The sequence below is a fragment of the Neofelis nebulosa genome, chromosome 3 (assembly GCF_028018385.1).
Source record: "Neofelis nebulosa isolate mNeoNeb1 chromosome 3, mNeoNeb1.pri, whole genome shotgun sequence".
Lineage (NCBI taxonomy): Eukaryota > Metazoa > Chordata > Mammalia > Carnivora > Felidae > Neofelis > Neofelis nebulosa.
The window spans coordinates 21,691,080-21,715,975 of record NC_080784.1 but is presented as its reverse complement, the minus strand read 5'-3'; the positions used below and the strand labels follow the sequence as shown (position 1 = coordinate 21,715,975).

Genomic DNA, 24,896 nt, shown 5'->3' with positions numbered 1-24,896 from the left:
ATCCCATCCTCTGACTTCTTTTTAAGAATACAGAAGAATCTGGCATAAGTCGTTGTAGTAGAAAAGTCCTGAGTCACATTCACAGACATTAACATAACCTGTTGTTGGGATAGAAATACTGGAGTTATATTGCAAGCATTTTGAGGAGGTCCTTGGATAGTCCTCAAACATACACGAGGGGGATGGAGGGAGGGAGGGTGGGAGGGAAGGAAGAAAGCAGAGAGAGAGGGAGGGACCTTTCAGCTTAGTTTCTGATACTGAAACTGTATTCATTTTGTTTCTCATTTTGCATATTTGGTTCTCTACTAGCTTCTCATACATATTTCTTTTCATCATCTTTTTCTTTTATATCATAAACTGTGAAACTTTGATATGTTTTACCAGCTGTCTGTTTCCCAGGGTTTGTACTTTGTTGATATGGCTCTATTCCCAGCATATCATGGAGCCGTTATTTTCTGACACATTCTTAAAAAGAAGCTTAAACACAAGGCCCTGTACAAACACTTGAAACATGAACAAGCAAATACACATGAATCTTGATCTCCTTTGATGCTTGGCATAGCACCTTGCCTGTGGTAGAAACTAAATAATTAATTTTCGAAGTGCATGTTGAATAAGGAGGATTTGGGATTGCATCTTTTTTCTCTCGCTCCTTATGCTTCTCTTTTATGTCAACACAGGCAACACGGTCTCCCGTGCACAATATCTGGGATCATACAGTTGAGTGGCCCGGGGAACATTACTTAACCTTCAAATTCTTCTCCTGTGGTTCCAACACTTACATGGGAAAGTTAGCTAGCTTCTCCGGTCTTAGTTTACCCACCTGCAACTTGGGGAGGATAATAACATCTGTTTCATAAAGATTTTATGAGGATGAAATTAGTCAAAATCTATAAAGGGATTAAAACAGTGCTTAACACATATTAAGCGTTACTTAAGTTTTAGCCAGTATTATTTGACCATCTCCGTCTCGTGGGATTGAGAAAAAGTCATGTGTACCTTAGGTTCTTTCCATTACAGACTAGATGTTTAATAACTAGTTGTTTTCCTGCTCTTGTTCCGTTTAATTACTCACTGATTTTTTTTCATTTTTATTTATTTATTTTGAGAGAAAATGCAAGTGAGGGTGGGGCTCACGAACCGTAAGATCATGACCTGAGCCAAAATCAAGCATTCAGTTGCTCAACCAACTGAGCCACCCAGATACTCCACTTACTTATTGAACTGTTAACTTGCTGTCGAAATAGAAAATAGGCTATCACAAATATTACTCAGCTAATTAAATCAGATCTTGCATGTTTTTGATTGTGGGGTATGTGTGTGTGTATGTGTGTGTCCACATTTAGCAGGATTTGCAGGTTAGTTAGAGGCATCATCTCTTAGTCAAAATTCCTTGACTTCATTTCAGTAGGATGGAAATCCATGCCGTTTTCATTTATGAACATTTGTAAGCTGAGTCTTTGTGACACTAGGATCAGAAGCTCTACTGTTCCCAGTTGGAAGACTTTGGACAAGGTACTTCTCTAAGTTTCAGTGTCCTCATCAGTAAAAGAGGAAAAATAGTACCTCCCTCCTAATGTGGTCACAAAAAGCAGAGGACCAGCATAATAGCTATATACAAAATGTCTGAAGCACTTACTCTGTGCCACGCACTGTTCTAAGTCTTGAACTTATCCAAAAGGCTTAGTGCAAAGCCTGCACTCCCAAGCGTTAGCTGTTGTTGCTGTTAATTCAAGTCTGAGGAAGTAGGTGTAGCCAGAATGTAGAAGGCATGAGCTCCAAGTCTTCTAGCTAAGGAGTCTCAAGGTCATGGTGGAGTTAGGGTTTGAATCCTGTCAATGTGTCTCCAAAGTCCAAGATCTTATGCCTCCCATGACTGCTGCCTGTCACCATAGACCTCTGCCCACCTGCGTTCCAGTCAAAGATGTCTTTGCCAGGCACCAAACTGCCTTTTGTCTCTTTTCAGGGGTTCTCATTCCTTTGGAATGCATGCCCCCTATTTTGTGCATGTGAAAGTCCTTCTCTTCCCCTAAGATTCTCTCAGCCCTGAAGCTTTGCTGGTTACCCTCCTTGGCCTGCCCATGGCATTTTGTATAGAGGGAACTTGAGAGAAGCACACTACTTAAGTATCATTGTGTCTCTTACTGTGCACTTCAGAATCTCCCATTGAACTTCTGCTCATTAAGTATTTATGGGACCAGTGACTAGTTATTTTGTAATCGAGGGCTTACCTCCTGCCCTTGGCTTGTAGGGTCTAGGGAAAGGATAGGAGCATAGACCCTACCACCCTTACCTGGTCACTGCCCCAGGTGAGATCAACAGTGGTCCCTAAGTTTGAGAGCTGTCAACCTCCTCCTCTATGCCATCCCATGATATAGCGTCCCTATCTACCCCTCCAGAAGAGAGTAGGATGGGCAACATGCTCGAAACTTCAAGCCTCCACTGATGGGAATGGACTGTGTGTAAAGGCCACGGGACCTCCCCGGAAGACATACACACATGATGCACACACATACATAGTTCTAAATTTTGAATACTCTTTGAAACGTTGACTTGTCCTTCACTGAGCTCACTGTGGGTCAGGTCTGGAAGTGCATGTTTGGAAGAGAAAGACCTAAGCTGAGCCAATTAGTGTAAATTCTACTTAATCTTAAATATATTTTGGGGGGGCACTTGGTCACAGCACCTTTTTGCTCCACTCAAACTTTACACCGTCCACTGTTCTGGGGATTTGTAAAGTGTTACAAGAAAAGGGGAGAGTACTTGGATGAAGGGCCTCCCAGGGCTTTGCAGGGCTCATTGAGTCCTTGTCTCCACTTCATCCTGCAGACTCTGCCCCCAGAGGCCTTAGGTCATAGTCCACCCCTTTGGGGAAACCGCTGCTGGGACTATGTGAGACCATTAGAAGAAATGGACATTTTAAATCCAGGCATTTAAACTGTAATCCTACTAAATAATTTGTTTCCTGTTTTATATTGTTTGCATACAAGAGGGGGTGGAAAACTCCAGAAATGTTTTCCAGTGCATTTCCTTCCTTCCACCCCCAATCCTGCTAAAGATACAGCATGCAGATTTCATGGTAGTAGGGTTATTCCCAAGTGCTAAATTTCTTTGTGCCCAATTATTTTCCTAGTAGGAATGGCATGTAATACTTTCTATCACTACGATGTTAGCAAACGTTGGGTCCACGGAAGGTGCTTGATACGTTGATCAATTAAATGCTGATTTTGTACCCCAGTTCTGAGCTCTATAGGGAATGTGCTCAGATATTTTGGTACACCTAGGAAGACATCCACCTCCATTTTCTTTCCACCTTTCTATTTTTTTATCTGCTGAAAGCCGGCTGTATCCTCACAATTGAAATTACCTATTTGGTCATTGCCAAAAACTTTCATTCTACCAAATGAAGTGTGTGTGGGGGGGGAGGGGCAGGAATCTCTTTTAAAGGTATCTGATGCTTTCGAGCATCCGTTTCTTGAAGCTTCCTTTTTGATGATACCTTTTCCTGATTCTTCTGTCCTCTATCTACCTTTTCTTGCCCTGGTGGACTCTAGTTTGGCTCTAGATTTTGTCCTCAAACTTCTCCTCTTCTCTGTGCTTTCCCTTGTTGAGTTCATTCTTTCTTTTAGCTTCTCCTCTTACTCCTTTGTAGATGACTCCCCCAAATGCAAATCTAGTGCTGTTTTATCTCCTCTGTGCCTCAGCCTGTGTTTCCAAGTGCCACATGAACTGGCATCCACACTTCGGTGACCCACATTTCATCACAAATTCAAAGTCTTCAATGGTGGCTCTATTATTTTGCCTGCCCTAGTCTCCTTTCTCTTCTCAGTGATTCCGTCTCGGTTGGTTAAAGCCCCAGTCTTTCTAACACATAGAAATACAAATTGAGTGGTCATTACTGATATATCTCTTTCTTCCACCTCTTATACCCAGTCTGTCATAAATGTCCCCCAGAAAAACATGCCTTAAATTTGCTTCTGTTCCCCTGCCAGCACCCGGCCCAGCCCCAGCACTGGCCGCGCCATTCATCACAGGAACAGGCTCTCACTCTCCCCCTCTTCCTCCTGCCTCTCCCTCGCCCACCTCATGCCCTGGCTAAGGTGCCGTCACTCCCCACCTCCACACCTGAGGGTGGTCCCTGCTGCCTGTTCTCAACCAAATGCCCTGTGACTCCCAACCCCCTCCCTCTGTGTCCTCTGTGGGGAATACGTTAAATCCTCAAATCGGTATTGAGTGCCTTCCACCCACCACGCACTCAGGCCGTGGGGGTGCAGTAAGAGGAGCAGACCAGGTTGGTCCCAGCCCTCCCGGGACTGTAGTTTCCTGAGCAAGTGAGCTCACTGCCCCTGCCTCTCCACCCCCGCCTTTAAAGGTCCGGCGTGTCTCACTTCCTCCCCAAAGCTGCCTTCAGCCTCTTCAACCCACAGGGATAAATCCCTTTTCAGAACTCCTATTGTCCTTGTTTACTTATTCTCTGATCCTTTCGTGTATATTAGTTTTAACTGCCTACCTGGACTGTAATGTCCTTGAGGTCCACTGTTTTTTATTTGCTGTGCTATCTCCGCTGTGGGGTATGTATTATGTGTCATTGTTGTAGTGGTATTCACAATAATTACTACTAGTAATTCTGCAATTATGCGCAATTAAGCTACCATTAGAAGAATGCAATGAATTTGTTATGGCATGCAGAACTTTACATGTGTTTGCTTCTCTGATGCGTACATACTTCACTCACTTAAGTAATTGGCTCAGCGTCCACTAGCTGTGGGTCTCAGGGAAGTCACTTCTTTCTGAGACTCAGCTTCTTCATCTGCAGTGTTGAGAGCTGGATGCCTTTTTCTTTTTTTCCCACACATCACTGGTTGGGTGTCTTCTCTTTAAGGTTCCTTCCACTTCCAACCCTGTGGTTCAATTCAATTTCACTCCACTCATTTCTAGGGAATTTTTACTGTGTACTGTGCACAGATTTGTTGCTGAGGGAATATAAAACAAATATGGCCCAGTCCCCGCCCTCAGAGTTTTTGCCATCCATTGTAATAACAGGAAGCCATGGGTATCCGAGGGATAGAGAACAAGGGGGCTAATTACGTCACTAGGAGAAAGCGAGAGCTGATTCTAATTAAAAGCTTCCTGAAGGGGGAGAGATTTCCGTTCCCTTGAAAGGAGGTAGTTGATGGTGTGGGAGTACAGAGGCCCTGGTGGGGAAAGCAGCTATTCAGCAGTGAACCAGAACAGGGCTGTGTTTAGGAACAACCAACCAGACATTGGTTGTGTGCTAAATTTAGTGTGGCTACCTCACTGACGGCGTTGCAAAGCACAACAGGAGAGTTTCAGCTACGTCGCAAAAGTATGTGGATCTCAGAGGGGTGAGCCATTTGGCTATTTGAGATGCATCCTTGGATTAAAACCATTTATTTTGGCATGCCCACGTGCAGAGGCTCATAAGCCACAGGGGAGTATGTCTCCCGTTGATGATACATCTGGATTCCTGTCGCAACATAATACACTGAATCACCATTACCGTCAGCTAGTGATAGAGTTCAATATTAATATTTATGTCTCTCCTTATTCCAGAAGGAACTGAAGCAGTTTGCAAATATATTCACATGAACAAGCTAAAAATGCAAGAGATGCAAAATGAGAAAATATAAGTAGAAATAATAGTGTGAGGTCAGAGGAAAGTTAAATGCTCAAACGTTCTAAGCACTGTACCAGAGGTGGGCTGCATAACGGGGGCTTAGTAAATCTTAGCAACCAAGCATTTTTCCCCTAAAGTTTTTATTTATTTATTTTTTAATGTTTATTTATTTTGGGGAGAGAGAGGGAGAGTGGGGGAGAGGGGCAGAGAGAGAGAGGGAGACACAGAATTCGAAGCAGGCTCCAGGCTCTGAGCTGTCAGCACAGAGCCCAACACGGGTTTCCAACCCATGAACCGTGAGATCATGACCTAAGCCAAAGTCAGACGCTTAAGTGACCGAGCCACCCAGGAGCCCTGAAAGTTTGCATTTTTTTTTTTTTAATTTTTCAACGTTTTTTATTTATTTTTTTTGGGACAGAGAGAGACAGAGCATGAACGGGGGAGGGGCAGAGAGAGAGGGAGACACAGAATCGGAAACAGGCTCCAGGCTCCGAGCCATCAGCCCAGAGCCTGACGCGGGGCTCGAACTCACGGACCGCGAGATCGTGACCTGGCTGAAGTCGGACGCTTAACCAACTGCGCCACCCAGGCGCCCCTAAAAGTTTGCATTTTTATTATGAAATGTGGCATCTCAAAGATCCCAAGCTTATGTTCAGAACCTTCTCTTTGTTGATCCAAGAGATTTTCACAGTGGCCCACGGTGTGTGCTTCCATTCATGTTGACTGCTCTTTAAGTGCATTCATTAGGAGCAAAGGCTCTTCGGCTGCCTTTCTGTGGCTGCGTTGCTAATGGACCAGTGATTTTACTTAGGGAAGCTCCGGCGCTGAGGTGGAAGAGAATCCCCTCTCGTTAAAAAATGTAAACGACATGTCTTCCTTTTAGAAGTTTCTCTCTCTGACCGCCCCCTACCCTTCCACACACAAACATGCTGTTACTAGTTTGTGCCGCTTGAGAGAGGCCAGCCCGCAGAGCCAGGGGGATTTGCGGTGGGGAACAGCAGAGGGGAGAGCACCTGCTGGGGGCGCCCCCGCGTGAGCTGGCTTCGCTTCCATTGACAGCGTGAGGCAGCACGAGCGCTATGGCCAGCTGACTCTGGTCAACTCCACGGCCGCGGACACGGGCGAGTTTAGCTGCTGGGGACAGCTCTGCCAGGGCTACGTCTGCAGGAAGGACGAGACCAAAACCGGCTCCACCTACATCTTTTTTACAGGTAAACCGTTGGGCGTGTCGGTGGGACGCTTCGGTATTCCGGACTTGGCCCAGAGGTACAGGTTCCAACGGGGTGCCGAGTACCTAATAGTGACGATCAGAGCGCTCCCTGTGTGCCAGGCTCTGTCAGTTTATGTCCGTTATTTCGTGTAAGTCTCCCCAGCGACCCTCCAGGGGAAGCACTGCTGTCATTTCTCTTGTGTTCGTTGGGAAGTGGAGTTTTAGCGAAATGAAATACCTCCTTAGGGTCACACAGGTAAGTGGTGGTACTAGGATTCGAACCCGGGCTGATTCCTGAGTCTGTACCTACGTTGGCCAATATGGCAGCCACTAGGCATGTGTGACTATTTACCTTTAAGTGAAAATGGCTTAAAATTAAACCCCTTAAAACTCACTTTCTGAGGGCCACTCGCCCTGTTTCACGTGGTCCATTGCCACATGCGGCTCGTGGCTCTCCTGGACGTTGCAGACAGGGACCACGTCCGTCATTACAAAAAGCTCTACTGGGCAGCATTGCTGTGCACGTGTAGTCACTGTGCCCTCCAGGGTCCATGATGAGCTCTCTAGAGCCTCCATGGCCGTACGATGCTTCGCTAAAGGCCTCCTTGTATTTGTTCTTAGCGTACTGTGAGCTGAAGTTTTGGGGGCACGATTCCCAAAGCCTGTGGGCCTTGTGGCTCCAGCCCCGATCCCGGCGCTGAGTGAAGGGCCTAAAAATGCACAGTGCTTGCTTCGTGTCCAGGCAGGGGCTCTCATGAGCGCTGTCTACATCCTGACTCCCTCCGCCTTTCGGACCTACAGTGACTTAGGCCTAGGACCCAAATGATCTTCTGCGCTGGCCATCAATGAATGCTAGCAAAATCTCAAATGTTTCTCCCCCTCCCCCCCACACAGCTCCTCTCCAGCCAGAAGATGCGTCAGCAGAGCACTCTACCATGTTGGAGTCACATGTATCTCGTTTCATTTTTACCACACCCCTAGGAACTAAGTAGAAGCTACTTGACCATCTCTGTTTGAGAAATAATGATGCTGATGCTGAGACCTTGAAGGGCAAGGTGACTTGGTCAGGGTTCCATGACTGGTAACGGGGAGTAAAGAGTCAGCCCCTGTTCTTCTGACCTGGGATCTAATGTTCTTACTGCCCTAATCTGTTTCTAGGACAAGGTGGTGGGTAGATTGATAGACAGGCAGAAACACACTAGCTAGCATCACTGGTGTTGTCAGGCGAATGGCTAACAGTTGTTCATAGGTAATCCCTTCTGATCCTCATTCTGGAATGTGTTGCACAGACTTGCTCATGTGCCTTTAGAGCCTGTTTTTCTGGACAAGGACTGATACCCTATTTCACACTGCGGATTCAAGATTCTTTGCCATGATTAGCACTATCACGTCCTTCTAAAAGATTGGATTTTGAATTGAAAGTTTGAACTGAAGACTTCCCTTGAGCCGAATGCCCCATGAGGGTTAAAGGGCTCTCTTTGAGTTTTGGAGCTAGGTCCTCGTTCTTAATTTATGGGCAGCTCTTTAGGGAATCAAAGGAAGGCTAAAATATTTACCAAACTATTTACTTCAATTGTGAAGAAACTTGGATCAAAAAGGGGCATGACCTAATGTGTTGTATCATTTTCTCTTTTCTCAATAGCAAGCCAAGAGGCCAGTTGGATTTTCAGTACAGGGTTTAGCATTTGTCTCTTCAGGCATGGGTGGGTTTGCAAAACCAAGATGAGCTGTTTCGGAAGCTGAGCCTCCTGCTCCTGGCTCCGATTCTTTCAGAACATATGCTTCCCCACGGCCCACATAGAGAAATGTCTGGCATTCATTATGTTTGTAGGTTTCCCAGAGTTTGGTTGCAAACACCGCGAAGCCTCTTTTTGACTGTTGTTAATTTGCGCGGTTTTTGATTAAGCAACTGCCACATATTATAATGACTCTTTATCCGAGAGGCTCTCAGAAGGTTTTTCTTTTTATTGAAGTATAATATATACAAAGAAAACTACACAAGTCATAAGTATACAGCTCAATAAATTAACCTCAAATGAATGCACATATGTAACTACCATCCAGATCAAGGAAGAGAACATTACTGGCGGTAGAGCTTTCTCATGGCGAAAGGCTTGGGCTCCAATGATCATATGTAGTGAAACCACATTAATGAGCATTTTACTAAATATGGGGTTTGTTGAAATTTGGACTTTGTAGCCTATTTGATTTTTTTTTTTTTGAAATCTAAATTTCCATGTGCTTAGTTTTCTTAAAGTAACGCTTAGCATTGACTTGAATACAAACATGTTTGCAGGAGGCATGTGTACTCTAAATTTTTTTAAATGAACTTCAGTAAAGTTTTTTGTTGTTGGTAGATGGAATCTGCTAACTACGAATTTCTTTTCTTTCTGTTGGTTAAAGCAACTGGTGAGGTCACTTCTTTCAAAGATTGTTTTACAGTAACAAGAAGTAAGACCACATTTTTGTGTTCTAGAATTTGGATTGTTCACTTAATCTACTGGTTTTGTTTATTGGTTCAGTTTCCTCTGTAAAACAAAACAAAAGTTACTTCTGAATCTTAGAATCAGAAATTCCTGAAGGGCTTTTGCTCAAAAGCTATCCTTAGTCCTAGAGATTGTGTTCTCTCCAAATGGGGATGTGGAAACAGAGATTAAGTTGACCCATCCCAGGCCACATAGACTTACTCTGTGTGAACACATGGGTGTTAGAAACAACATTGACCAAGGTGCCCTTTAACTAAGCCTGAAAGTCAATCTATCATGAATGTGGTGCACATCACCCAGCCTGATAGAAAGCCTTACAAAAGATGGAGGTTCAGTGAGCCATGGCATACTCCTTGATCTCAGAGCCGGGGAAGGACCTCCATGTCAGTGAACTTGGCATTCCCAGCCAAAGAAATCTTGGCCCACGGAGACATTTGATGTTGTGTCTGAGAATAGGTCACCAACCTAAAACATCACATGAATGTGGCACAAAGAGGGCTAGTGAAGGAAAAAGCCAGGAATAATGATTTGTATCAGGAACGTTGTGGGAAAAACATAGGAAACAATTAAATGTTGGGGCTATGCTCAAGTTCAAAGATTTCTCTTAGCAATTCCTGTAGCATTCCCTCACACTAGCATCCAGAACACAGAGGATTCAACGTGCCATGCCAAAAGAAAATTAAAAAAAAATCCTCTAGCCCACAGTCCCTTGAGCATCCTGAGGAATGAATGTGTGGGCAACCCAGTCCTCGTTTCTCTCACTTCTGTAAGAGCCAGTGCCATCATCTAGAACTTAAGGTATAGGGATAATGATTTCAGGGGAAACTGGAGGATATAAGAAACAGACTGAATTCCCCAGCCCAGAGTTAGACAAGCAGAATTCAGAACCTGAGGCCACTGGGCCCCTCATCTGTCCTTCCTTAATTCTCTATTAGCTGTGGCAGGAACGCCGTCCTCTGGGCTGTAAGGACAGGTGAGGGTACCAAGTGCCCTCAGTGACCCGGGCCTCCCAGAGGTTCTGCTGTGCTGGAGAACTGTTCCAGTGACTGAGTACAGGCTTTGGGGCTTCTCCAGAGACACAGCAGATTGTTCACAAGGTTTTGTTTGTTTTTTTTTTTTTTTAAATGTTGATTTGTTTTTGAGAGAGCAAGCCAGGGAGGGGCAGAGTGAGGGGGACAGAGGATCCAAAGCAGGGTCCGTGCTGCAAGCACTGAGCCCCGATGGTGCTGCCGCGGGGCTTGAACTCAGGAACCCGTGCGATCGCTGACCTGAGCCGAAGTCGGAGGCTCAGGTGACTGAGCCACTCAGGTGCCCCTGCTCACAGGTTTTAAAACTGCTCTTAACCTAAGGAAACCCGTCTCCTTCCCTGCTTCCTTATTGGGGTAATTCATGGGCCTGATTTGGGCTCCCACTAATACCTTTTTGTTGCCTTTAAGGAGATGGGAAGTAAAATCTTTTTTTACAAAAAAGGAAAAGCATCGAAGAGTAGCTTTTTCTATGCGTAAAGACTCAGTATCTGAGTATATTGCCAGTCCCCTCTCTGTGCCCGTAGAATGTAAACATTCTTCAAGCGCTCTTACCTTGTTTCTCCAGAAAAAACAAACCTCTGTCTTTCCCTTCGCAGAGAAAGGAGAACTCTTTGTACCTTCTCCCAGTTACTTTGATGTTGTCTACCTGAACCCGGACAGGCAGGCTGTGGTTCCTTGTCGAGTGACTGTCCTGTCGGCCAGAGTCACCCTCCACAGGGAGTTCCCTGCCAAGGAAATCCCAGCCAACGGGACAGACGTTGTTTACGACATGAAGAGGGGCTTTGTGTATCTGCAACCTCATTCCGACCACCAGGGGGTGGTCTACTGCAAGGCGGAGGCTGGGGGCAAGTCTCAGATCTCAGTCAAGTACCAGCTACTGTATGTGGAAGGTAAGCCTGCCCCGGCGAGCGCCTAGACTTCAGTCTCTTCCAGCTGGCCCGTCTCAGGCACTGCTCTTGCAAACTATGGATGGAAATCAGGAGGCACAGAATGCTGTTCTTAAAGGCTCCTCTACTGCACTGCCATTTCTAGAACTGCCTATGACCCTGAGCTAACACCCCTTGACTCCCTTCACCCATTGCTCACTCTAGTACTATCTCTGTGATATGCGTCAGCAATTCTCCAGTTCTTCCAGCCTCTTAGAACATCTTCTGTGATGAGAGCATCCTCTTTGTTGTGACCCAAATCTGTGGTCTCCTGAGGGCACCATCCCTCGCCAACTCAAGGTCAAGCTCTTCTTGTGTCTGTTCCCCCTTCCTCACCCTCGTTCTCTCATTTGCTGTTAGGAACCTCTGCTCCCCCGAGTCTTGTGGCTCCAGCAGCTTTTTCTTCTCCTTTCCATTCATTCCCCTCATTTGCTCATTGTCCTCCTTGTCACTGGGTGACGTCGACATCCACTTGGAGCTCATCCACCTGGTTCACTGACTGCCTCGACCCTCCACCTCAGGCACCCCTCCCTCCCTCAGCCGCACCTTCAGCCTGCCCACAGCTACACCTGCTCCGACTTGAGAATCACTCACTGAGTCAGACACCAACTTGATGAATGACCTCATCCTTGCCCAGATTGTTGCTCAGTGTTCATTGACTCCTGTGTGTCTGTCCTCTTCTTTGCCGTCCACCCCTGCATTCCCCTCTGCTCTCCTGCCCTCCCCACCCACCCTGCGTGGGGTCCAGGACTCGACGTGGCTATGCTCTCCGCCCGTGCCCTCAACTCTTTGCCCGCCTGTTGTCCTCCCACTGTCCAGGGAAATACCTCCCTAGAGCACCTACTTGTACCCTTTCTCCGTGCCGAGGGCTCCTGGAAAATCCCATGGATGTGTAAATTCAGTCTCTTCCGATTGGCCTAACTCCCCACTGCTTGAAGGGATTGAAGTATGCTCAAATCTCTCCATTAAACATTGAACTGTTTTTAATGTGATCATTTTAATGTTTATTTTTGAGACAGAGAGAGAAACAGTACAAGCAGGGGAGGGGCAGAGGGGCAGAGAGAGAGAGGGAGACACAGAATCCGAAGCAGGCTCTGAGCTCTCAGCACAGAACCTGACGCTGGGCTCGAACTCACGAACCGTGAGGTCATGACCTGAGCCGAAGTTTGACGCTTAACTGAGTGAGCCACCCAGGTACCCCTGGGTTCCCACTTTTCTTAGAACTCTAGTCAGAATCTTCCATGTGGGCTGAGGTGCCCTCGGCCCTCTGCCCTGCTCCACAGCCTGCCTGGCCTTGGTCTACCTCACAGCCGAAGCTCACACAGTGATTCTCCAGGTGACTTCCTGCTTCTCCCTCCATGCCTGGCAAGCTCACCCTTCAGGTTTTAGTTCAAACATTGTTCCCTCAAGGAAGCCATTCTTGCTTTTCAGGCTACTCTGAACTTGCAGAACATGCTGGTCTTCTTCATAGTACAACCCAAGTTGAACATTAACTATCCAATTGTTTCCTGTCTGCCTCCTTCAGACCATGAAGAGAGGTCCCCAAGGGCTCAGAGAGCATGTCTGTGCTGTTCGCTGCTGTAGCCCCTGCTCCTAGCCCATTGGCTTGCTCAAGGCCGCCATCAAAATTATTTAAGTGAACTGACCCCAATGTTTCTAAAATGCTGTCAAGTAAAGCAAGCAGATGCCAGTAGTTGTACCTTTCCTCCAAACATCCTTTTTCGTTAGATTCAGACTTGCTCCTTTTCCTTCTGAGGATGGACAGCCACACACCCGTCTGGTCCTTTTCACTCTTTCAGCCGCCCTCCTTCCCGCCAGCCTTCTCTATGTTCTGCTCACTCTGTCCCCAAGCACCTTCTTCTCCCTCAACTTTTTTATTCCCCTTCTTATTCCCACAACTTTTAGCCGCCTCCTTTAACATAAATGTAATGGCTGGGCCTGGGGGTTCTGGATGAGCACCCCATTCTGGACTGCCAGTGTGGAGAGGAGGCTTCACCGGAAAGCAGAAGTGATGGGATAGTCTAGGCCTGAAGCCGGCTGGGAAGCTGGAAGGAAGGCAGACATGTTACAGCTCAGTTCCAAGAACAGAGTATGCCTCGAGGTTTGTCTTCAACATCATACTCGTGGATTCTGTCTCACTTTCCCTGTCTCCTGTTTCCTTCCAGTTCCCAGAGGCCCTCCGTCAACAACCATCTTGGCATCCTCAAACAAAGTGAGGAGCGGGGATGACATCAGCGTCCTCTGTACCGTCCTGGGGGAACCTGATGTCGAGGTGGAATTCAGGTGGATCTATCCAGGACAGAAGGTAAGGGCTGTGCCCCTTCTCAGCCAGCTCAGTAAATTTAGTTTTGTCCTCCAACCCCACCCCCAGGTGAAGAGATCATAATGACTGTGAGAAGTGTGTGAAACTGTATCAGGGGCCAGGTTTTACTTGTTTTCTAAGCTGTTCCAGTAATATTTACAAGTGGCTCTTTTAAAGGACAGGAAAAAAAAAAGTGGGTTCCATTAGGCAGTTCAGTGCCTAATGTTATCTTTATATGTTATTTTTCTTCATAACCCTTAAGCAGGGACGGAGCCTGAAAGAGAAAGGAGGGGGGCTCCCTCTTTCTCCACCCCCATTTCTGGGTCAATTGGAGGCCAACTCGTCTCCCTCAGAGTGTGCTCCCTATACGAGCTATGCCCTGTGGTGAGCGCATCCACCAAGTGGGCATATAAACCTAGGCCCTGGCAAAAAGGTGCCTTGAGGCCAGAGATAATTTTAAAATAGACTTTCCATAAGAGCAACTCCCGCACATTTAGCCTCTGTGCCCATTTTGCTTGCTAAAATAAACAGCTTTGCTACCAACATGGAATAATCCTTTCGTTGCCAGAGAAGATTTGGCCTCCTAAGACATACTCAGTAGCCAATACACTTCTGGCTCAGGGGCTGTGATTGGTGGAAAAGAAGTTTCCCTGGAGAAAAAATATTTTCCTGGTAGTAGGTACTTGTTTTTAAAAAGTGTGGTCACACTTTGAAGACATCCATGATTTTCAATGGAAGTGTGTTTTGGGTTTTGTTTTTTTTTTTTAATGAGCAGAAAGTGTATTTATTAATACTGGTGATATTACAATCCTGTTCAGCAAATCCAAAACACACAACATTCGGCTCACCATAGTTGGGTGCAGCCTCTCCAAAGTGACCATCTCACTTTCTAGAAATAGGGAGTTAGATCATCCAGGGCATCGTGTTATCCATTCTTGGTACAACTTTGCTCCCACTGGAGTCCTTTGGCCTGGCTTCTCCCTTCACCAAATCTGAACAATGGGGAGCTCTTACTTACTTACACAGTGAGTGTGTCAGGCTTTTCTGGCTTGAAATTCTTTTTTTTAAATTTTTATTAAAAAAAACTTTTTTAACGTTTTTGTTCTTCTTTGAGACAGAGAGAGACCGAGCATGAGCAGGGGAGGGGCAGAGAGGGAGACAGCATCTGAAGCAGGCTCCAGGCTCTGAGTCGTCAGCACAGAGCCCCATGTGGGACTCGAACTCACAGACTGTGAGATCGTGACCTGAGCTGAAGTCGGACGCTTAACCGACTGAGCCACCCAGGTGCCCCATCTGGCTTTAAATTCTATAGTCCCAGAACTATTGAGTGGGCAATGTGAAGGGGGGAGCAGCAGAAATTTTTATCCATGTTTCTTGCCTAGTACTAGTTCTATGTTTTTGGGGTTCCAAAATAATTTAAGTGGAAACTGAGGAGCAAAACGAGCATTCCAAACAGTGTAATGTTTGCATATACTGTAAAAGCTCCCCTGTGCTTTATGTACCAAATAGTCTTTTAGGTGTTTGGGCAAGAACCCCCCCCCCCCCCCCAAGTGGTGTGGGGTGAATGGGACCTGTTTACAGCAGCCTATTGTTTGTGCTGCAGCACTTAGGGGTGTTGTTCAACAGGATGAAAGGCCTGTGACGATTCAAGACACTTGGCGGCTGATCCACAGAGGACTGGGGCACACCACAAGGATCTCCCAGAGCATCCTGACAGTTGAAGACGTTGCAACCACTGATGTAGGGTATTACATTTGCACTGCTCGGAATCTCCAAGGGGAGACGACAGTAGCGACCACTGTTGAGTTTTCCTGACTTGGAAAATGAAGTATAATGAATTGAGGGCAAGTTCATTTGTGCGCATGGCCGGCTTTGGGGTTCTGGTGACTCATGCTTTGCCGGAGGCTGCCATTCAGTGCCAAACCCCGCCCCCTGCCCTGAGGGTCAGACCCAGACGTCCAAACTCAAAGGAAGTCATTCGGTCTAATAGTGTTAACTCCTCTGACAGAAAGCATGTATTTTGATTGCTTACCTATGTATCTGCATTTCTACTTTTTATAATAAAAAAGCATAGATGTTAACTTTGTATACTCATTTCTAGTCAATGGGCAGGTTTTGGTACAAAATAGGCTAAGTGTTCGGTTTTTTGGTTGAAGGATTTGTTGGGGGCAATGCTTGGGTCAATACCAAAGATTCTATTCCATAACACAGGAGATCTGAAAATTAAGTGATATGTGGTTCAACTATATATTCAAAATGATGTGAAGGTATCAAAAACTGAGGCAAACTTGCCCTTTTTTAGGCTGCTGCACTCCAAAGTACTAGCTCTCGATGAGTCATTCAGTAAGAACCAAACATGTGTTTTTACAACTTTAACTTTCCATATAGATTTCTGATTCAAGGAAGATTCAGCTTCATTTAGGCTTTTTTACTACCTCCAAAAATACTTGCACTGTAGCTGTTCTCATTTTCTTACCTGATACAACAGAAATTGTTAAAATCAGTTGGAGTTTCTCCAGTACCCATAGCTGGGAATTCAGAGAAGCTTACCTGTGAGTCTAGCTCTGTGAGCCAGATTTCAGCCCATGACCAACTGGGTGGTTGCACTGGAAACCCCTGGGGACACAGCTGAAGAGGAGACGAACGGTCACTGGTACCTTGAGAAGGGCTGAAAACCGGGTGACGCTTCGGAGGGTGGAGGTCAGACGTCGCAATCCTTATGTTGAATATTCCAGCATTATTTATTTGATCAAAGTAAAATACACTTCCCATCACTACAAACTGAGCACAACTACGGTTTACACATCCTTATTTTTATGACGTGCCAACGTTTTCCGTCCTACATGAGAAACATTTGGTTTGAAAAAAAAAAAAAAATCTTAAAGTTCTGTTTCCTATCTTCTCTCCTATTGTCTCCCATTCTCTGAAGACATTTTGTATTAATTGTGTAAGATTGATTTCCCCAGACACCTAAATGGTATGGAGGATAGCAGGGAACAGCACAAGAGTTACCATGCCTAGGAGATGGATGGCAAACCCAACTTTGGCTAATGGCATTGAAAACAACGCAGAAGGGCAAGCAGAGAGCTATTCCCGGAGGTGGCAGTGAGCCTAAATTCCCATTTATCAGAGGCAAACACGGAAGGTAACATACATAATACACTGTTGGAGGTTAAGGGCTTCAGACACAATCACTAATAAAAACAAGCATGCATCGTGAATATCAGCTTGCTATGTAGCGTCCATGTAGATGACGACTCAAATATCCACCTCTAGTATCCTGAATCTGTTCTTACACTACAGGAGTTACTTGTACAGCCACTGGACGTCAGCAACGCGGGTTAGTAAATACTGACATGCAGGGACAGGGAGATAAAGCCACAGTTCTTCCTTCTACTTCCCCCCAAAGTATCAGAATTGGGAGAGGTAATAAGTTTTGAAGAGAAATTGAATTGCAGCTTGGAGGGCGTCGTACACATCACATCTTCCACCCACTGACTGACCATTCTGCTACCTCAAGGACAGAGAAGGATTCCTCCAAGAGGACACAGAAGCTTAGCACTATCTTTCCAGAATGCATTAAGTGCATCATTGCCCTACACCAGCTGCTCCTACTTAGCCATAAGCACTGAATCCTACCTTACTCTGTTCTACTAGCTAATGCCTTATTCTTCATTCTCTTTAGGGTTTCCCAACATTTTTACTGTCACATCCAGGCCTTGGTTTGTTTGGAAAGTGGTTTTGGCACCTTGATGATGAGCTGGCTCTGGAAAACCTATTCCTTGTCCCAGAGAAGAGTAGGTAGGAGGTAGAAGGTTTGCTTTTGTGGCTCTGGTGAGGGGTGGGGAGTCGGGGAGGGGGGGGAGGGTGTGTGTGGAGAAGAGGAAGAGGGCAGAAATGAAGACAACGGGAGAGCCAACAATCTGTGGGGATAGGTCAGGTCAAGGTAAAAATAAGGCAGAAGCAAACCCACTGGTCCTGCCCCTTTCCTTTATACAGATTTTTAGAAAAATTAGGGTCTTATATTTGCTCATAGCCTGAGAAAATAGATTGTAGTATAATGTTAGGTTTACAGAGGGAAGTTAAAAACCTACAGAAAAAAATCTAGCTAGTTTGAACTGACGTGGCTGAACACTGAGAGACTGCCAGCAAGTTATCGCAGAAGGACAGAGAGCTGTACGGACGTGGACGAGTCCCAGCTCGTCGTGTCATTACCGCTCCCCTCTGTCAAGGGCTGAGCCAAGTTGGTGGTAGAGAGTCTTAATTCAAGCAACTACTGCTCCTCCCTCTATGGCTTTTGCGGAAGTGCATACACGGACTAGCATTCGGTTAGTACATACCCAGCTGTGTGTGGCACCTGCCTTTCAGGACACAGCGAAGGAGGCGGCATCAGACACGGGACAGTCTGCCGCATCCCTTCCACTCACACATCCCCAGTCAGACCAAAACACAAATCCCAAGAAGGTGTCCGCGGTGAAGAACATTATAAAGGTTATACATCTTTATCTTAACAGGCCCCTGAGAGTTTTCTTTCCGCCTTATGCTTAGGTGAAAAAGGCAACAAACAAGACCCTCTTGTTCTTTAAGTGCTTTGTGCAACAGCGTCCGTCCATGCGGATCCGTTCTGAGGTCTTTGGCCAGGGGGCTCTTGGACGGGGTCCAAGTCTTCCTCCAGAGTGTTCCAGTCTCAGAAGGAGCCTCGGGGGCGGCGACTCTCCAGTTCCAGCGTGGTTACTACACGTCCGCTACTGTAGCTCTCACTCCGTCGAGCGTGGTTAGGGTCAGTCCCGCACACCTGTTACAGATGCTTTCCGACAGTCTCCCAGCTTCCAGAAGGCGTCATCTGGGTGAGATGCTGGGGCTGGGGCAGGAGCCGGAGTTCCTCGGTGGCTGGAAGGGGACGGCGGCGGACGTGGGGGACCTCTTAGGGCTGCACAGGTCCCCGTTGTGCAGCTTCCACAGCAGCTCCTCGTTCTCCATGGACAGTCTCTTGTTGACTTTGGACTCCTTCTCCAGGGACTCCTGCAGAACTGCCTGCTCAGTGGAAAGTTGCCTTGAAGACAAAAAAAGAGCCACAAACCACGTGAATCTAAGTTAAAAGTAACTTGAAAAAATTCCTACTATTTAAAAAAAAAACGTTTATTTTTGAGAGAGAGAATACAAGTGGGGGAGGGGCACAAAGAGAGGGAGAGAGAGAATCCCAAGCAGGCTCCATGCTGTCAGTGCAGAGCCTGATGTGGGGCTTGAACTCACAAACCACGAGAGCGTGGCCTGAGCCGAAGTCAGACACTCAACCGACTGAGCCACCCAGGTGCCCTGAAAAAATTCTTACCATTTGAGCCCCCAAAACAATCCCTTTGGAACAAAAGGGAATCCTGCACAGAGCTGCAAGATGTGGGGGCTTTGGCTGGTGGAGAAACGCTGGGCACGTGAGCCAAAGGAAGAGCACGTTTGGGGGCGAGTTGATAGTCGGGAGAGTGTGACCCTCCCACAACTTTCTCCATGTCTTAGGACTGTCTTCTGTTTGGGGCTGTTTGCTAGCTACTCTTGGATGCTCCTTCTCTGATAGCATTCTCAGAGTCAATAAGCCAAGGGTCTCGGGGACCGCTTGCCTATTTAGGGGACAAGCCATTCGGTCCACACCACTGTGGTAAAAGCATGCATGGCTCCAATCCTATTTTCCACATGGAAATCAGTACCTGTTTAACCACACACTTCAACCCCATTTCCAGAGGTACATGGGTGGAGTGCGGTAAGAACGTAACACTGGATGTGGGAGCTCAGGAACAGTAAGTAGGGCCATTTTTACCTTGAAATTGCCATGTGCTTGTCCATCCGAGCTTTCAATTCCTCATTCTCCTGCTGGAATCGCTTCAGTTTGTCAACCAACGCTGTGTTGTTGTCCACCTTGGTGTAAACGAGAATGCCAACATTTTTACATTAAAAATAAAGCCCCTCATTCCCTGAGGCACGTTCCAGACACCAGCACACTTGGAGAGATTTCATTAAGGTAAATTTGAAGATCTACTAACATATCTGTACGCTGACATGCCGTGAATAGATTCTAAGGCAGCCAACACAAAGCATCTGGATATGTATTTTTAAAAAATTAAGCTAGGCCGCGTGAAAACTGACAGACCCGTGGGTAAGTGGTTTGTCCTAGGTCATACTGTTTTTAGAATTGCCCCCCGCCCTGAGAATTGGTGCCCTGCCCTGGGCAACACTGGGGGCTGTGCCTCTTTCATAAGTTTCCAGGTGGTGAAATGAAAACAGCAGCCAGCCTGCCTGGGTCTATCAAGGGCACTACAGTTTCCTACAGCCAATTCAGGAGAAGACAAAAAATCCCCATGTTCGATGCAAACTCCTAGTAAGACTACAGTTCACAATTCTTGGCAGTGTTTACTACGGCCTTAAATGTGGTTTCCAATCTCTCTCTGGCATTTACCTCTGTAAGTCACAAGGCTCTGTAGAGCATCAGTTGAGAGAAGGGACACTAGAGAAAGCCTCCCTCCTCAGTTCAGTTGGAGATATTTTGTTCTCCTGCTGGCCTGGCCCGGGCTAAACTTTCAAGGAAAAGGAATTGATCAGTGGAGATATTAAAGCATAAAATCCCAGAAGCCATTTAATCACTTAACGTGATGATGAGCTGATCACATCCCATTTACTTTCTAAAGGTAAGATTTGATTACTTGCTTAGGAGGTGACATCACAGGTCTGTCAGAATTAATTCTAACCCCTGTCTTTGTAGTACATGACTAATCTACTCTGATTATGACTTCTTGGTTGGGAGTCCTATTGTCCTTAACGTTTCCTATTACCCAGATCAACAGTGAGGACAAGCCAGTCAGGTGGAATTTCCAAAAAAAAAAAAGAGACTAGATTCTTTTAAGAAAAAGAGAACCTTGGAATTTCCAGTAATTATAAAGGAATTCAAGATAAAACATGAGGTGGGGAAATCTCGAATTAGAGATTGGGCCATGACTGGCCTGATGAGACGATCGCATCCAATTCCTCATTTTATTTATTTTAAAATTTGTTTTTAGTGTTTATTTTTTAGTGAGAGAGCACAAGCAAGAGAGGGGCTGAGAGAGAGGGAGACACAGAATGGGAAGCAGGCTTCAGGCTCTGAGCTGTCAGCACAGACGCAGGTCTCCAACTCATGAACCATGAGATCATGACCTGAGCCAAAGTTGGATGCTTAACCATCTGAGCCATTCAGGCACCCCAATTCCCTCATTTTAAAGGAGAGGGTTTGGAGAGTGTGATGCTAAGTGAAATAAGTCATACAGAGAAAGACAGATACCATATGTTTTCACTCTTATGTGGATCCTGAGAAACTTAACAGAAGACCATGCGGGAGGGGGAGGGGGGGACAAAAAACAGCTTAGAGAGGGAGGGAGCCAAAACATAAGAGACTCTTAAAAACTGAGAACAAACTGAGGGTTGATGGGGGGGTGGGAGGGAGGGGAGGGTGGGTGATGGGTATTGGGGAGGGCACCCTGTTGGGATGAACATTGGGTGTTGTATGGAAACCAATTTGACAATAAATTTCATGTAATAAATAAATGAATGAATGAATGAATGAATGAATGGGAGGAAACTAGCCATGGGGACGTCACACAGCTAACCACTGGCAGAAATTGTTCTCATACTGAAGCTTTCCTACTGACAAAGCCTCCTTGTTTTCTGAGAGTCTTATTTTCTACAGAGGTTTGGAGCTTACAAACATACCTCATTTTATTGTATTTCACTTCCTTGTGCTTTGCAGAAACTGTGTTGTTGTTTTTTTTTTTAAATACAAATTGAAGGTGTGTGGCGACCGGTGTCAAGCAAGTCTATTGGTGCCATTTGTCCAACAGCGTTTACTCGTTTTAATGTCTCTGTGTCACATTTTGGTAATTCTGGGAATATTTCTAACTTTTTCAATATTATCACATTTGCTATGGTGACCTGTGATTACAACTCACTGGAGGCTTAAATGGTTAGCATGTTTTTAATTAAGGTCTGTGCACTTCTTTTTTTTTTTTTTTTTTTTTAAGATACAACACTATTGCACATGAATAGACTTTTCTATGCACCAGGAAACCAAAAAGTTCAATTGAGTCACTTTATTGCAATACTGGCATTGTGGTGGTCTGAAACTGAACCCACGCTATCTTTGAGGTATGCCTGTAAATAAAGTAACCCTGGGTTTACTTGTTCTATTAACTCATTCTTCTGCATATGTGTAGGCAATGCTAACTAATACCATGATCCCTCTTGTGCATGGCAAGAAACAAAAATATTTATGGCTCAACAAAAATTAAAATGTGCTGGTAATTTGACAGTAGAGGCTGTTTTTCATGTATATGGTATTTTGACAAGTTCTGATGCATGGTAGCATATGGGGCAACAAATTATTAACAGGGTTATCTGAACCATCGATGACTGCCAGATTAGCTGAGTTATCAGGCTTGACACAACAGGGTGACCCTTGGCAGGAACTGGTATAAATACTAGGTTAGCCTTGTTAATAATCCCTAAGAGATCTTTTTTCCTTCCTTTAAAAAAACCAAAAAAACAAAAAAGCAACCTTGAGACACCTGGGTGGCTCAGTCGGTTAAGCGTCTGACTTCAGCTCAGGTCATGATCTCCCAGTCAGTAAGTTCGAGCCCCACATCGGGCTCTGTGCTGACAGCTCAGAGCCTGGAGTCTGCTTTGGATTCTGTCTCCCTCTCTCTCTGCCCTTCCCCTGCTCACACTCTCTCTCAGAACTAAACATTAAAAATTTTTAAAATCCATAAAAGGAAGGAATGGAAGGAAAGGAAAGGAAGGAAAGAAGGGAAGGGAAAAAAGAAAGAAAAATTTAAAAAACATAAAACAAAACTGTCCAGCAATTCAAAATGCCCCTAGATCCAGACAGGGGCTCTGCCCTCAACTCCCTCAATAGAGATGTAATGATGTCTCTATAAGAAAACTGAACCAAACACCAAAACCCAAATGAACAAAAAAGCAAACAAAGAGTGACCTCTAGGCTCCCTACTGTCCAGAGCCGGTTTGGGCACTCACTCAGTCAACAATGAGTCACTCATAACTAGGGGACAAGGGACAAGCACAGTGAGGCAGCTGGGATAGTCAAGAGCAAAGTACACAATGGCTGGGACCACGTAAGCTGCCTTGCCAAACCCTGCCCCCTTGGTGAGACTCCCGGCCACCAGCCACTGAGCTCCAGGGCTGGGCACACTGCTCACACACGGCCTCGTGGCTATGGACTCGTCACTGGCTAACATAAGGGCTCTGTCCTAGAGGCCACAAGCTAAGAAGCTTCATTCATATTTTTCATAAGGCTTGCATTTGTCCAACCAAGTTAATGTCATTAGAGCACAGCTCTTTTATCACATTCTAATTCACGACAAAGATGAAGAATCGAGATAGCAAACTGAATTGCCCTAATGTGATTAACTTACATAGTCATCTGTTTCGGGTATAGGACACCAGCTCAGAGTTGGTGATTATTAAAGTATTGATTTTACGATATTTTAAAATTCTTCTTAGGTGGGTTAAGATTCACAGACCACTTGAAATGGAAGCCTAATTTGTTTGTTGTGCTTTTTCCAAGGACCCAAATTCTATTTTACATGTTCCTTGCAAAAAAAAAAAGTTCCAAAAGGAAGCAATACATAAGCCTGGAGCAAACACACAGAAGGAAATGTACCTTCTTTTACCTTGTGCACATTTCCAAGTATCTGTAAGTAGCACTTAAAACCACTCCACAGTTGTAGTTCAGAGCCCAGTTCCTATTCCACAGACATTGTTCTATTGGGTCAAACTCTGAAAGAAACATACCAGTTTCTCCATTTTCATTAACTTGACGTCCTGCTGATGCAGTTTTTCATTCTTGATCTCCAGCACGGCTTTCAGGCTTTCTAACTCTTGCTCCAGGTACATGATCTGAGGGTTCTTCTGGAATAGACACAGCAGAGCACAGCTTTGACTCATCACATAACACAAGGTGTTCAAAGTCTTAACCCAGTCTTTGATGAGATTTAGAACCTGAGCAAACAGGTAGCAAGAGATTTCTACCTTCTTACAGCTGCTTCACAGAAAGGTCAAAAGAAAAGTTAAGAGAACTACAAGCCCAAAGTCTTCGGTTCTAAGAACATAAGAAAACATTTCACCTTTGAAAATCTCACTCATTTATCAAGAATTCATTTATCAGGAACTTAAGATTGAAAAATATTTTACTGGAAGAGGAAAAAAAAAAACATTGCTTCGAATACAAAACAACTGTCAATAGGGATGAGGCCATTACAAGCCCTTTCCCTGGTGTTTGGAGGGAAAAAAGGCAACAGCTGTTCTCTCAACAAAGTTAGTCAACTGATCAGGAATAAAAAGGCAGTATATTTATAGTGCTCTCTGGAAAACGACAAAATAACCATAATGTTCTGAGTCTTTTGGATTTTTATTATGATGGGATTATACCCGCCTGGCCATACTTCTCTTTTACACTTTTTCTCTATTTTAATATGCACCATTAAAACGCTGTCCAAGACGGGTGGCTCAGTTGATTGAGTGTCTGACTTTGGCTCAGATCATGGTCTCACGGTTCGTGAGTTCGAGTCCTGAATTGGGCTTGTCGCTGACAGTGTGGAGCCTGCTTGGAATTCTTCCTCTCTCCCCCTCTCTCTGCCCCTCCCCTGCTTTCTCTCTCTCCCTCCCTCTCTCTCTCAAAATAAATAAATAAACTTTAAAAAATAAATAAAATAAAATGCTGTCCGAGGTAAAAAAGGGGAGATGTTCTCTTAGACCACACCACTAAGGTGGAATCCTTGCTCCTTGCTTTATTTCTGGACATCCAAGTGAACCATCCAAAATGTCTGATACGAACAAACAGCGCAAGATCTACTGATCACATGTTGAATGAGGGGCTTTCTTAGACAAGCATCAGTGGTGTCGATCATCCAAACTATCCTTCTGGGCAGTGGTTAATGCTCTGGACCAATCCTTAGGGAAGATCAGGTAATGAATCTTCAGGGATTACCTATTCAAACACTTCACTACACAGGAGACTGTGAGTTCCACAACCCAGGCAACCCGTTCTGGGAATGTGCCAGAGCCAAAAAGTTCCCGGGGCAGGGATCACACCCAGGTCTGTATCACTAGAGCTCTTTCCAAAATTTCCTAAGTCTCATGCACTGTCATCCTTTTACATATGAGGTGTTTTGTTTTTTTTTTTTTTTTTTTTTTTTTTGCCCTGAAGATAGAAAATCCTATCTTTTGTTAAAAGGAAACAGTGTAATTTACTCTGTCATTTTTTAATTTATTTT

At 45.3% G+C, this 24,896-nt stretch overlaps 2 protein-coding genes across 10 annotated transcripts in view; one reads left to right on the top strand and one right to left on the bottom strand.

Moving 5' to 3' along the window:
• Positions 1–15,671, top strand: part of PDGFRL (platelet derived growth factor receptor like) — a 70,975-nt gene extending 55,304 nt beyond the window's left edge. Inside the window, exons 3-6 of the mRNA XM_058720085.1 lie at positions 6,698–6,849; positions 10,959–11,252; positions 13,454–13,593; positions 15,217–15,671. Coding sequence (XP_058576068.1) covers positions 6,698–6,849; positions 10,959–11,252; positions 13,454–13,593; positions 15,217–15,405 — 775 coding nt within the window. The 3' untranslated portion in view covers positions 15,406–15,671. The remainder of the gene's footprint in view (positions 1–6,697; positions 6,850–10,958; positions 11,253–13,453; positions 13,594–15,216) is intronic.
• Positions 15,672–16,307: 636 nt separating this feature from the next.
• The window catches only part of MTUS1 (microtubule associated scaffold protein 1), a 174,412-nt gene continuing 165,823 nt past the window's right edge, over positions 16,308–24,896 (bottom strand). For all 9 annotated transcript variants that reach the window (XM_058720073.1, XM_058720071.1, XM_058720074.1 and 6 more), the window contains 3 exons: positions 23,416–23,532; positions 19,400–19,497; positions 16,308–18,643 (listed from right to left, as the gene is read on the bottom strand). In XM_058720073.1, the coding sequence (XP_058576056.1) occupies positions 18,430–18,643; positions 19,400–19,497; positions 23,416–23,532 (429 nt within the window). In that variant the 3' untranslated portion in view covers positions 16,308–18,429. The remainder of the gene's footprint in view (positions 18,644–19,399; positions 19,498–23,415; positions 23,533–24,896) is intronic.